The 13,865-nt window shown below is 52.5% G+C and overlaps 1 protein-coding gene across 4 annotated transcripts in view; it reads left to right on the top strand.

The window, feature by feature from the left end:
• Positions 1 to 13,865, top strand: part of FAM120C (family with sequence similarity 120 member C) — a 1,585,006-nt gene that overhangs the window by 1,374,186 nt on the left and 196,955 nt on the right. For all 4 annotated transcript variants that reach the window (XM_069645311.1, XM_069645308.1, XM_069645309.1 and 1 more), the window contains one exon: positions 1,261 to 1,399. In XM_069645311.1, the coding sequence (XP_069501412.1) occupies positions 1,261 to 1,399 (139 nt within the window). The remainder of the gene's footprint in view (positions 1 to 1,260; positions 1,400 to 13,865) is intronic.

The raw sequence follows: 13,865 nt of genomic DNA, 5'->3' as shown, positions 1-13,865 counted from the left end.
TTCTTCCCTGGCAGTGCAACGACCTTCATCTTTCCTCCCAGTCGAGATCTTCTCTTCCCCTGGACGACGACGCGACTTGTACCCACTGCCAGGAACAACTGCCACCGCTGGAGGATCCTTCCCACTTAAGGTACCGTGTCCCGCCTGGCTTCCCTTACTACCGACTGTACGGGGTAGATTTAGCCCCCGGCTTTCGAACCTGGGTTAGCCTGGGACACCCTGGCTAAACTTTTCTAAGCCTCTCTAAACTCTTTTTGAACTCTCTGCAAGACTTTCTAAGCCTAGTGTAACTGTGTGATCTTGGGCGCATTTGTGCTCTGCTCTCTCTAAGAGTGGGCCCAGCCTTTGGACTTTGGCTCACCAGTGACTTTTGCTCTTCTGCCTTGCTAACAGTGTTCCTGAATCTTAGAGTGGTGTACCTTTCCATATTCTGACTTTTTCCATCCCTTTCTCACAAACTTATTGGAGTGCCATCTAGTTAAGCGCTCACCTCTGTATGAAAATAAGTGGTGTTTTACTGTGACTTATCTGATAAGGAAAAAGGGGTGTATATATTACAATAGTAACTGTTTCAAATATTTTACAAGAGTGCTGGAGTGTTTCAAACAGTGTGTTTTTATATAAATAATTATATACTTTGATACCAAAGCTCTGGTCAGTGTTTGCTTGTATTATTGTGTCTGAGTGCCTATTGTGTATACTTTGCATGCTGCCCAACTCTTCTTGAGAGAGGTCTGACTGCTCAGCCACAGCTACCAGGTAAATCTGGGTGGTACAGACTGCTACCAAGTGGGTTTACTGCTAACACCTGTAGTCCTAAATCTTTTGCAGTGTTCCCTAAGGGAACTGCACAGGTTTCTGCCTAACACCGCCTCCCTATGCGCACATGCTATGCCACAATCTCCACAGCAGAAAAACTAGCAAACTGGGTAGTGTCGGTTGGTTATGCATGAGTGAGGGTTGGGCCGGGCACATGGAGGGATGCGCAAACGCACCAAGCTCGATTCTTAAACTTAAAAGTGACAGGACTTTCTTTTAGAGAAGCTTTCTTCCTGTGTAGCCTATTGTGCAGGCTATCCCAACCAGTTGTGAAGGAGGGAGATCAAGGACTAGGAGTACCAGAATCACCTTGAAAGTAATTTATTTCCAATTACTATATACTATAGGATAGAACAAATATTGAGATTGCAGTAAACCAAGTTGGAGGATTGTAATAGTACCTTTTTTCAATTCCTTGTTTTTTCTCATTCTCTTGTCCAGGTATTCACCAGATCCCACCCCAGGGTGGAAAGCTGGAAATAGCTGGGATGGTTGTGGGCCAGTGGGCTGGCAGCAAACCTTCACGGGGTCGTGGCTCCTTCGGTATGCAGGTGGTGTCAGTTGGCGGTCCAGGAAAGGGGTATGTGTTCATCTGCAGAAATGTATGTTAATCATATTAGTAATAACTTGGGCTATCTGAGTCATCTTCCTTGGACTAAAGGTCAGGTGTTTTAGGTCTGAGTGCTTATATAGTTCCTTGCTGCTCTTCTAGGGCCAGACCGCTAGGTCACTAGTTTGCCTATTTAACCCAGCAAGACTATTTCTCCAGCATCAATCGTTCATAGTTGCGTGCATTGAAAAGCCCAGTCAGTCTGGCAGTTGTTGGTTAAGATAGAAAACAAAAAGAGCATAGGAACAGTAATCCATCCACATTATTTGTTCCTTTTTTGCTTTCAACCAGAGTGGATGGGACCAAAACCCCATCTCCAAGAAGCTATACGCTGATACTTTTGTGCTTAGCATTTGAGTAGCCCCTCCGTGAGCTCTATATTTTCTTGGTATTTTAATTTCTGTACTTTAATATTTGAATGCACCATCCATCTCTCATTTTGCTGCAGCCACATATCACTTATTTTTTCTGTGACATCTGTTAGTCTTTATCTTGCTGAACCTTCCTCCTTTGCTAATCATGGCACACTGTCAAAAGGTCATCCCCCGAATAAAAATAAAAAATCCAGAATGGATCTAATAACTGCTCTAAATGAGCTTAGTGCTGCTGTATCACTCAAATGAAACAATAGTTGTAAAACTGCAATAAACTGGAAACTGTTACATAAGTGACATTGGTGAGCAGGGGTGCAAGGAAGAGCTTGTTCGGGGAATTGTCAAAGTACAGTTATTTTTATTGATTATGTAGTGGTCAAAAAAAGGAAGAACTTAAATGGCAGCTGACCTGTATGAAGAGTTGCATAAAAACATTTGTTTATTTCATTTCTGTTTTTATGCAAATGTTACCAGGGTAACTAGTTAATACTAGATTATATTGCATACATCCACCACAAACAAGTTAATCTGTAGATCAATGCATGATTTGTTTATTTGCTTCCACAATTTTCACTTGGCAATCAGTTTAGAGGATTTTTTGTTTGTGAATTATAATAACAGTGGCAAATATATAGTCTGTAATGGAACATGTTTGGTGGGTACTGCATTCACTGGCAAATTAAGGTCGAAGAGGCAGATGGGTCTGCTGGGGATGGGTGAGGTCACTTTTTCTGCCTGGAGGATGCAGTATCCAGCATGACAGTTTGTCGTTGGATTGCCAGTGGTTTGAGTCTAATTGGCGTGGTATTGATCATATGTCATCTGATGATCCTCATTTTCTCAAATGTCTTCCCAAAGAACTGTGTTTTCAACATCTTCCTGAAAGTGAGGTATCTACAGCCCATGAGAGCAACATTTCACACATTGATTTATCTGCCGAATTGGCCACCTTTTCAGCACATCTTGGCACAATTTTGGTCCCAATTGATCACCAACAAATGTCAGACTCAACGTTCCAGGACGTTGTTTCACCACTTGGTGGCTTGTTAGATGTAGATGCAGCTGCACCTTCATGTGCTGGTTCTGACCAAAAGTGCACTGCGAGGAGGAGGGTGTCATCTAGGTCCTTTAAAGCACATCAGTGGTCAGGTGCTGGTTGATTTGACACAGCAGTGAATGCAGGATTGAACTCCTACCTGACCTGCTGCAACTGTGACAGATTAGGGACCACGGTTTAAACTTACTGTGTGCCTCATCAACTGAGACCCAGGTTTTGATCTGCTCCACCATTGTTCTTGTGAATGTGTTCATTTACAGTGCATTTTACATCTATTTGTTTTGAAGTATCCGCTGCTAGTTATATATCCCCTGTTGTTTTTTCATGTGTATTGTTATTAGTGTGATTATTTCTGTGCTGATCAGGGAACAAAACGAGGAAACTGTGCCAGAGAGTGATGAAACAAACTGTATGATCCTTTATCAAAGTTGTGGGTAATGAAAAACCTAAAGAGAGCAAATTTTAAAATATGCACCAAATACACAAACATTACATATTTGTTGCTACCACATTCCTTTTGAAGACCACTGGTACCACGTTCTTCTCCTCTGTCGCGTTCCCTTTCCTTCATACTAATCGGAGTATGTCCCACAGGAATGGGACTGGAGCCTTTTGCTGTGCAAAGAAACAACATTCTCCTTTCAATTTGTTGCATATATAGGTGCGCCTGCCCGCGTTGACTCCTCCCACAGGCCTCACCAGTCAGTCCTTTTTACCGCTCAACCGTACTTGGTCTAGGCACCTCTGCAACTCTTCCTCTTTTGTCGCTTTTGCTTCCCTTCATGCAAGGTTTTTTCTTCTAAATTATTTATGCTGTTCCACCTCCGACTTCACCCCCATACCTTGGTTGTATGCCAGTGATAATGGGATTTACCTTTTCCGTCTGCAAAATTCCCTGCCTCAGACATGAACAGTGTGAGGGGTCAGAACTGAAAGCGGGACACACAGTTGCCATGATTTTGCTTCAAGACCTTTATTTAAATGAAAATGGGTGGGGAAAATGCATCTGACACTTTTTGAAAGAGGAATTGCCCTACCTAAAAATCAAAAACAAAGGATCTTGCTCTCTGTGAGGATGTTAACAACTGAAAAGCCATCGTTGTTGCCAAAATGTCCTAGCCTGACTCTCACTGCAAACAAAACAAACTAAGAAAGGAAATGTTTTCGACCTGATATTGGTAAAAAGTATTTCTCCAGCATGGGGTCTGGCATGGATTCACATGCTCATGAATATTCCCCGTCGTCAGGCTGGGAATCCTCGGTAAAGAAAAAACCAGTATCAGTTTCGTTTCTGATCTGTCTTTCGTAGTAATAACCAATCACTGGTCTCTGCGTCATACTGACCACAGCCAATGACTGCCCTCTACCTAAGCACCGCCTCTGGCAGCCATCTTCAGATTTTTACCGCACGTTCATGTGTTGGGATCCTCATGCTATTGCTCTCGAGCGTTAGTGCTATTTTTTCACGTTTTTTCTCAAAAACTTCGTTTTTTCGGTCAAAAGAGCCTCAAGCTCCACCGACTCTCCATCCGATCAACGGGGACCCGTGTCGGATTCGTCTGCGCCCCTCAAGGGTGAAGATTTCGTCGAGCTATGTTTTTGGAGGACTCCAGAAGCTTCTCAGGCCCGGACATGGCCCAGGAGAAGGGAAGCTCGACGCCCGGAAAGCTGTTCAGGGTCTGCCCTGGATGCCAGCTGCAGAACGTCTTTAAGGAGGACGAACACTCCTTTTGTCTCTACTGCTTACATGAGGACAAGACGCACGTGGAGAAGGACTGTGCGTTTTGCGGCAATATGTCGGAGCGGACCATGAAGGACCGCCATCAACGCCTCGCCAACTGGCTGGAAGGGAAGAGCCCGTCAGGCGAGAAGAAGAGGAAGAAATCCGAGCGGTCTTCTAAGACCTTTGAGGACGCCCCGGCGACGGGGGTCCAACACAAGGCCAAGCACCGCGAGTCCGCTGGCACCGGGAGCGCCGAACGGTCGGGCTCTACGGGCGCCAGGCAGGGCGCACCCTCCCCGGCACCTTCAACCACGAGCCAACGCTCTGGGTCGGGTAAGAGGAAGGGCGAGCACCCGGCGAAGCTCCTGGAGAGGCCCCGGTCGAGCTCTAAGGCCCCATCGGAGGGGGAGCGAGGCAGTGTCCCCCCCCCTCAAGGATAAGGCGGTGAGCGCACCTAAGGTGGTGAAGGCCTTAATCCATCCGGCCAAGCCCTCTATCGATACTGTTGCGGCGGCCCTGGCTCAGCCTGTGGAGGCTACACCAGTGGTGGCGATCTCAGGGCTCAGAGTCTCCCTGCCACCTCGGAGGGAGTCCTCTTTTGTGCCCATCGATAGGACCCCCGTGAAATCCCCGGCGGGGAAGAAAAAGGGGGGGCAGGGCGTCGTCGTAGATTCGGCTTCAACCTCGGAGGAAGAGCTGATCGAGGTCTTAAGCCACGGCCTTGGCGTGGATGAAGACCGGCCCGTCGGGATGGATCCCGACGCAGGTGACGACGACATCGTCGAGGGTGCCGACGGGGCCCCTGTTCGCCCGTCGGATTCCCCTCTGCCAGCGCCGCAAGACAACTCGGCGGCCATTTTGTTGGCTATACAGTCCTTATGCTCAGAGATAAGGACGAGACTACCGTTACCGACGGAGGAACCTCTCCTGTCGGGGGATACTGAACCGGGACCTTCTGGTGTTCCCCCGCCCAAGAAAAGAAGGATTCACCCTCCACCTCCTTTTCAGCCGTCGCGCCCCGTCCAGCCCTCCTCCCCGTCCACCCGAGGGGATGATACGGGGACTGACACGGCAGCGACTGGTACGGACGACTAGGTATACGACGAGGATCTACCGTCGTCACCTCCCACCAGGGCTTCTCCGCCCGACGAGATTGGATCGTTCCACTCCATGATCGCCAGGGCATCCGAGCTTTTCCAACTCAGCCCTGAGGAGAAGAAAAAGGAAGGATTCCTTTATCAACGGCGCGAGACCAAGAGGAAGACGGTCCTCGCAGTGCCTCTACTGGACGACATTTGGGATGAGGGCCTCGCCCTCCTCAAGAACCCTTCCACGACGCCAGCTAGAAGAGACCGGTACGAGAAGAAGTACCGGGTCCCGGACATGGCCCCCCTGTGCCTCCGGGCGCAGCCTACCCCGGACTCCGTCGTCTCCGCGGCGGCCAGGAAGAAAGCGGGGGGGGGTGCGGCCTCCACATCGACGTCCCCACCGGACGGCGAGGGAAAGAAATTGGACGCTATGGGACGCAGGGTCATCTCGTCTGCAGCAACGACAATTAAAGCGGCCAACGCCTTGGCTATCGTGGCCCGCTACGACAGGGAGCTATGGTACAAACTGGCTCCCCTGCTGGACTTCCTACCGGACGACAAGAGGGCGGATGCCCTGGAGATCCTACAGGAAGGTGAGGTGGCGTCGGACCACGCCATCACTATTGCGACGGACATCGCCGACACTGGGTTTCGCCAGTTGGGCAACGGCGTGTGCCTTAGGCGGCGTAGATGGCTCAAGGCTACGGACTTCCGTCAAGACGTACAGACCAGAGTCCTGGACATGCCATTCGATGGGAACAACCTGTTTGGGAAAACAGTGGACGATTCCCTTCAGGCCATTAAAGCGGACACTGAGACGGCCCGGGCCCTTGGGGTTCTGCAGCAACGACGGACGCCCTTTCGGAGCAGCGGAGGCAAGGGCGCCTCCAAAGGTTCCGGCGGCGGTTTCTCCACCTACCGTCAAGCGGCCCGCTCGTCGTCTCAGGAGGCCTACAGAGGACGAGGCAAGTCTGGCGGACCCCGCCGTCGTCGCCAAGGGGGTCAAGGCGGCAAAGCCTCGTCGAAACAGGATTGAACCGGCCGTGGGGTCGGGCCCCCACCGAAGCACCCCGGTGGGAGGCCGGCTGGCGAGCTTCGTCAGCGTGTGGGAGTCCATCTCCACCGACCTTTGGGTGCTGGACGCCTTAGCCCGGGGCCACGCGCTCGAGTTTCAAAGAAGGTGCCCGCGCGTCCCCCCCGTGGCCAGGAAAGAGCTTCACGTCCCTCAGCTTCTCCTGGAGGTGAAGGCGATGCTCAGGAAGGGCGCCATCGAACTCGTCCCAAAGAGGCTTCGGGGCTCCGGAGTTTACTCGAGATACTTCCTCGTGAAGAAGAAGACGGAAGGATGGCGCCCCATCCTAGACCTGCGAGGTCTGAACAAGTTCATCAAGGCGCAGAAGTTCCAGATGGTCACCCTCCAGCACGTCCTGGGTCAGCTGGAGGAAGGAGACTTCCTGTCGTCGTTGGATTTGGAGGATGCCTACTTCCATATTCCCATCCTAAAGGGGCACCGAAAATTCCTCAGGTTTGTGGTCCAAGGGCGTCACTACCAGTTCAAAGCCCTCCCCTTCGGACTACGGTCGGCACCCAGGGTATTCACCAAGTGCCTTGCACCGGTGGCGGCGCAGCTGCGCCGCGAGGGGATCCACGTCTACCCCTACCTGGACGACTGGCTCATCCGAGCCAAGACGAGGGAGCTCGCCGTGGAGCACACGGCAAGGACCGTCCAACTTCTCACGGACCTGGGATTCTCCGTGAACTACGCCAAGTCCCACCTGGTACCCGCGCAAAACGCACTGTTTCTGGGAGCGAAGCTCGACACAGTGTCCCTTCTGGCCTCCCCGTCGAAGGAAAGGACCAGGTCCATCCTGGGCAAGGTACAGCGGATGTTGGTTTCCGACGCGGCCAAGGTGAGGTCCATCAAGTCCCTCCTCGGAATGATGTCTTCTTGCATCTACCTCATTCCCATGTGCAGGCTCCGGATGCGCCCGTTGCAGGAGTTCCTGGACGCGCGCTGGATCCAAACGACGGGCGGCTTCGAGGAGAGGATCACACTCGACGAGAGTTTCCGCCGAGCGGTCCGGTGGTGGGGCACCCGCGCGCATCTGACGGCGGGCATGGACTTCCAGACCCCAGACCACCAGGAGACAGTGACCACGGATGCCTCCCTGGAAGGGTGGGGAGCGCACACCGAAAATCTGCACGCGAGAGGCCTTTGGCTCCCGACGGAGAAGTCCCTCCATATCAACGTCCTGGAGCTCCGTGCAGTGTTCTGGGCCCGTCCTTCCTTCCGTCCCTCAAGGGCAAGGTGGTGAGGATCTTCACCGACAACACCACCACCATGTTTTACTTCAGGAAACAGGGCGGAACCAGGTCCCCAGCACTGTCCAAGGAGGCGCAGGACCTGTGGCATTGGGCCGTCGCCCAAAGGATGTTTCTGGTGCCGTTTCATCTGGCAGGGATAAAAAACACCATCGCCGACTCACTCAGCAGGGAGCTGCGCTCGTGCCACGAGTGGGAACTACGGCAGGATCTAGTGGATCGCCTCTTCCGACGGTGGGGCACACCCCAGATCGACCTGTTCGCGACGGCGACGAACTCCAAGTGCCGGAGGTTCGCCAGCAGGTTTCCCCAGGCGAGGAGCATGGGCGATGCTTTCTCGTTCACCTGGGAGGGCCTGTTCCTCTACGCGTTCCCTCCATTGCCGCTGCTGATCCGGCTCATCAACCAGCTCAAGAGGTCACGGTGCAGGATGATCCTCGTCGCACCTGCGTGGCCGAGGCAGATATGGTTCCCGGACCTTCTGGACTTGTCAGCGTCCCCGCCAATCAAGCTGCCGGTGGACGCGGATCTACTCTCCAGGGAAGGAGGCGCCATCCTCCACCACAACCCGAAATCACTGAACTTGCAGGCCTGGCTCCTGCAGCGCTAGAGTTTGGAAGATACGACATACCGGCCGACTGCAGAGAGGTTCTTGCAAAGGCCAGGGCGTCCTCGACTCTTAAATGCTACGGACACAAATGGAAGAGGTTCTCTGTCTGGTGCCACGCACAGAAGATTAACCCTCCTACGGATTACGGCTCCCCAGGTACTACCGTACCTGCTGACGCTGGCCAAAGCTGGACTGGCACACGCGTCCATCAAGATTCATCTTGCTGCGATCTCCCGATACACCAGAACCACGGGCCGGACGTCCTTGTGGTCTCATCGTCTGGTGAAAGAGTTCATGAAGGGACTGTTCAGATCGTTCCCGCCGGTGAAGGCTCCGGCCCCGGCGTGGGAGCTCAACGTGGTGCCGACCAAGCTCATGGGACCTCCGTTCGAGCCTCTGCACTCGGCCCGTTGAAGTTTCTGTCGTGGAAAACAGCGTTTCTTGTGGCCATCACCTCCGCACGACGGGTGGGAGAGATCCAGGCCCTTTCCTGCAAGGCCCCGTACTTGACTTTTCACGACACGAGGGTAGTGCTCAGGACGCACCCCTCCTTCATGCCCAAGGTACCGTCGGACTTCCATCTCAACGAACCCTTGGTGTTGCCTGTGTTCTTCCCGTCGCCTTCGTCGCCGGCTGAGAGGACTTTGCACTCGCTGGATGTGGCTAGAGCGCTGAAGTTCTACGTGGACCGCACGAAGTGTTTTCGGAAGACGTCACAACTCTTTGTGAACTTTGGACCTGTCAATCAGGGGGAAGGCTCTCTCGAAGGCTTCCATTTCCAGATGGCTCTCCGGCTGTATCATGTACTGTCATCGGTTGGCAAACCGACCGCTGCCTGGCCGTCCGAGAGCCCATTCCACCAGAGCGATCGCAGCTACCACGGCGTTCCTTTCTGGTGTGCCCCTGCTGGACATATGCAGGGCTGCTACGTGGAGGTCGACGCACACCTTCACGAAATTCTACTGCGTCGATCGGGATTCCAGGGAGGAGTCCAGGGTCGGCCAAGCAGTGCTGCGCAACCTGTTCGCCTGAGGTGAGCCTGGTGAGGAGGTAAGATGCTTAATGTTGAGTTTGATGTAATGCTTAATGTTGAGCCTTTGCCACCTCCCGTGGTTGTGCATGTGTGTACTGCTATGTATTCTTTATTCATGAGCATGTGAATCCATGCCAGACCCCATGCTGGAGAAGGAACAAGTTACTTACCTGTAACTGTTGTTCTCCAGCATGGGTCTGGCATGGATTCACATGCGAACCCTCCCGCCTACCCCTCTGCGGCTCTTCACTTGGTCATACTGCCACTTCACGTGCTTCCAAATCTGAAGATGGCTGCCAGAGGCGGTGCTTAGGTAGAGGGCAGTCATTGGCTGTGGTCAGTATGACGCAGAGACCAGTGATTGGTTATTACTACGAAAGACAGATCAGAAACGAAACTGATACTGGTTTTTTCTTTACCGAGGATTCCCAGCCTGACGACGGGGAATATTCATGAGCATGTGAATCCATGCCAGACCCATGCTGGAGAACAACAGTTACAGGTAAGTAACTTGTTCCATATAAATGAGAATTAGAATAGACTCCACGAAAATGTTATCCAAGGTAAAAAAGACCTTGGATCCAGAGAGAGGTTCCCTCCCCTGGATTCTTAAATGGGATGGCAATGTCTCTTTACGAAGTACAGTTCCTTTGTATCTCTCCTTGTTTCACAATACTCTGGATCTATGTGATTTTATGGAACCCAAAAATGGAGAAGAAATTTTAACAAACCAAAAACACCACTTTGTTGGGGAGGGGTGCTGGAGGGGTAGAGGCGAGGCTGCACATGAGTTGGCTTAAATGGTTTGTCAGTTGCCATTGGTGGCGCTTTCAGGGCCACATGTTGGACCCCTTGCAGGTCTCCGATAAGGTGGCTCAGTATCTTGCGTGGTGGGCTTGCAAGACAACTTGCTGAAAGGCGCATTGTTTCGCCAACCATGGCCCCCTGTGACTGTCGTCACGGACGCATCTCAGACTGGTTGAGGTGCTCACCTGTCGGGCCTTACGGTGAGCGGACTGTGGTCTCCCCAGGAGTCTCAGGAACACATCAACTTGCTGAAGCTGAGGGCTATCAAGCTGGCCATGGTCGCTTTCCTCCCCTCTGTGAAACTCAAGACTGTGCTGATCCTGATGAACAACACAGTGGCCTATGTGGCGGACCAGAAGAAGGACTCAGACTCTGTAAGGACATTTCAAGTGTTTTATTTTTCTTTAAAGAAAGAAAATGCCTAGCTATCCCTATAGCTATGAGGGAGGTCCCTACCTGATAAACTAAAAGTAAGGGTGCTCGTCGGTCCTCTAAAAAAAGAAAATGAGTCCTTTGTCTGTAACAAAGGACTCATTCCATTTCTAGCCCATTCCACTATAGAAACAAACCTAAATTGTTGATGCACTGTGCTTCAGATCTATGCTGCTCCTGGGCCAATCTCACTGGGTTCTTGGTTGTCGGACAGTTCATGACTCCAAGAAGAAACGATCAAAAGGTAGCACCAAAAAAGGTCTGCTGGTTATTCTTAAAAAGAAAAAGTTTCAAAGTTCTCCAGCATGGGGTCTGGCATGGATTCACATGCTCAAAAATATTCCCTGTCGTCAGGCCGGGAATCGTTGGTAAAAGAAAAAACAGTTTCACTTTCACTTAAACAGCCTTTCTCTTCTAAACCAATCACTGAGCTCTGGGTCATACTGCCCCCAGCCAATGACTGCCCTCAGCCTAAGGCAGCCATCTTCAGATTTTTACCACACGTCCAAGTGTTGGGAATCCTCGTGTTTCGCTCTTAGAGCTTTTCTGCGTTTTTTCGTGTTTTTTGCTAGGAAATTTCAATTTTTGCTCTATAGAGCCCTTGTGCTCTTTCATCTCTTCAACCAGCAAACCGGTATCCATTTGTCTGCATCTTTCAACGCCTCTCAAGGGCAGAATCGTTGAGTGTTTTTTCTTAGAAGATTCCAGAAGGCCATTGGGCCTACACCGCACGCTGGACCATGTCGGAGGAGAAGGACAGGGGTTCCCTCTTAAAGCTCTGCACCAGCTGCGGTTTGAGGAATGTGTTAGTGGAGGAAAAGCATTCCCAGTGCCTTTGTTTTTATCCGACGCACAAGGAGGACTGCGAGATCTGTCGTGGCTTTACCAAGTGCACCTTCAAGAGTTGGCATAGCAGATTGTCGCAGTGGCTCAACGCCAAGGCCTCTACCCCATGTGGTTTGCAGGGGCATGCCTCGCACAGATCCGGCCAGTCTGAGCGGGCTTTCAGTTCCTTTGAGGGTGCGCCATCCGTGGGGGCCCAAGACAAGGCCAAGCACTGCAAGTCCATTTCAGGTCCCGCGACGAGCACAGCGCGCTCATCTTCTCCATCGTCCTCCGTCTCCAGCCATCGCTCCAGTTCTTCGTCGAATAGTAAGTCAGCTACCCCGGGGAAGCTGTGGGAGAAACCTGAGAAGGCCAAGCCACAGGGTAAGGCATCTGACCTGCCCCTGAAGGCTTAGGTGGCTCAAGCTAAATTGTCCTCAACTATCCAGTTGGTGGCGACTACCCTTTGCAAGGCGAAAGGGGCAGACCCGGTCCAGGGAACCCCGGTGGCGGCCAGAGTGACTCTTCCTCCCAGGCGGGAGGCTTCGGCCAAGCCAGTGGAAAAGACCACAGAGAAGAGGATGCCATCCCTGTGCCAGAGACCGAACCCTCAAGACACCAAAAGGGGGGCAGAGGGAGTGAAAGTACTCCAGGGCACAGATATTTATTCTTCCAACAAAGAGCACATGGTTTGCGTGCACACGGTCCAGGAGGAAGTTGCGGGCGGTAACGTCGAGGACGAAATCGTCGAAGGGGGCAACGGCAAGGACGACTATGTAGGCACTGCGCCCGGCAAGCCTGCTTGCCTGACACTTCCCAGAGATTTGTCTCGGGACATTCTTTCGACTCTCCACACACTAGTGTCGGAAATACAGAAGAGGATGCTGATGGCAGCACCGGCCCCGTTGACACCGGGCCCACCACCACTGAAGAAAATTAAGCGGCACTGTACGATGCCTCACCAGCCACTACATGTACCTCCCCCATCCCTTCCACCCATGTGATACGGGGACGGACACCGATGACGGCATCTCTCCGCCTCCAAGGGCTTCTCTTCCTGACGAAGGGGGTTCATTCCACTCTATGGTCGTCCGCGCATCGGAACTCTTCTAGCTCACGCCGGAGGAGACAAAGGAGGGCTTCCTGTATCAACGCCGGGAGGCGAAAGGGAAAACCATCCTGGAGTTGCCTCTCCTGGATGACGTCTGGGTTGAGGGCCTGGCACTACTGAAAAACACTGCCTCAGCTCCAGGGAAAAGAGACCGGCTGGACAAGAAATACCGGGTGCCGGAGTCTGCACCCAAGTGTCTCCGGTCACAGCCATCACCAGACTCGGTGACTGCACGGAAGAAGTCATCCAACCTGTCGTCCTCAACCTGTCTTCCTCAACCTCCGTTCCCCCAGACAGCAAAGGGAAGAAGTTGGACGCGGTGGGTTCATCTACTCGGCGACTACGACGGTCAAGGCGACAAACGCTTTAGTGATCCTGCCCGGGTATGACTGGGAGTTATGGTACAAGATGGCCCTGCTACTGGAAATCCTCCCTGACAAAAAACGGGTCGAGGCATTGGAGATCCTCCAGGAGGGCGAGGTGGTGTCGGACCATGCCATCACCGTGGCCCTGAACATTGCGGACACAGGGTTCTGCCAATTGGGGAACAGGGTTTGCCTCCGTCATCGTGACTAGTTGAAGGCCACCAACTTTAGGCAGTATGTTCAGACAAGGGTCCCTGGACATGCCATTTGACAGGGAACAATCTCTTTAGAAAGACTGTGTCCGAATCACTACAGGCCATCAAGACCAACAGAGACGGCCCGTGCCCTGGGCGCGCTGCAACAGCACCGTCTGTCCTTTTGTTCCTCTGGAGGGAAGTCTGGCAGATCATCGAAAGGTTTCGGCGGAGGAACGTCCTCGTACCACCAACCCTCCCGTTACAAGGCCTTCGGAGGTGGCCACCTTCATCAAGGCTCCCAAGGTGGCGTGCAGGCCTCTAAACAGGATTGAACCTGCTAAGCCATCGGGCCTGCACCCCAATGGGAGGCCGGGTGGCGAACTTCATCAGCGTGTGGGGAAACATCTCCACCGATCTATGGGTGCTGGACGCTCTCGCCCACGGCACACACTTTGAAGTTTCAGCAAAAGTGTCTACGGGTACCGCCGGTGG

This window comes from Ambystoma mexicanum, chromosome 2p (genome assembly GCF_040938575.1).
Source record: "Ambystoma mexicanum isolate Mex_15411 chromosome 2p, UKY_AmexF1_1, whole genome shotgun sequence".
In the NCBI taxonomy this organism is placed as follows: domain Eukaryota; kingdom Metazoa; phylum Chordata; class Amphibia; order Caudata; family Ambystomatidae; genus Ambystoma; species Ambystoma mexicanum.
This window is presented reverse-complemented; position numbering and strand designations above follow the sequence as displayed.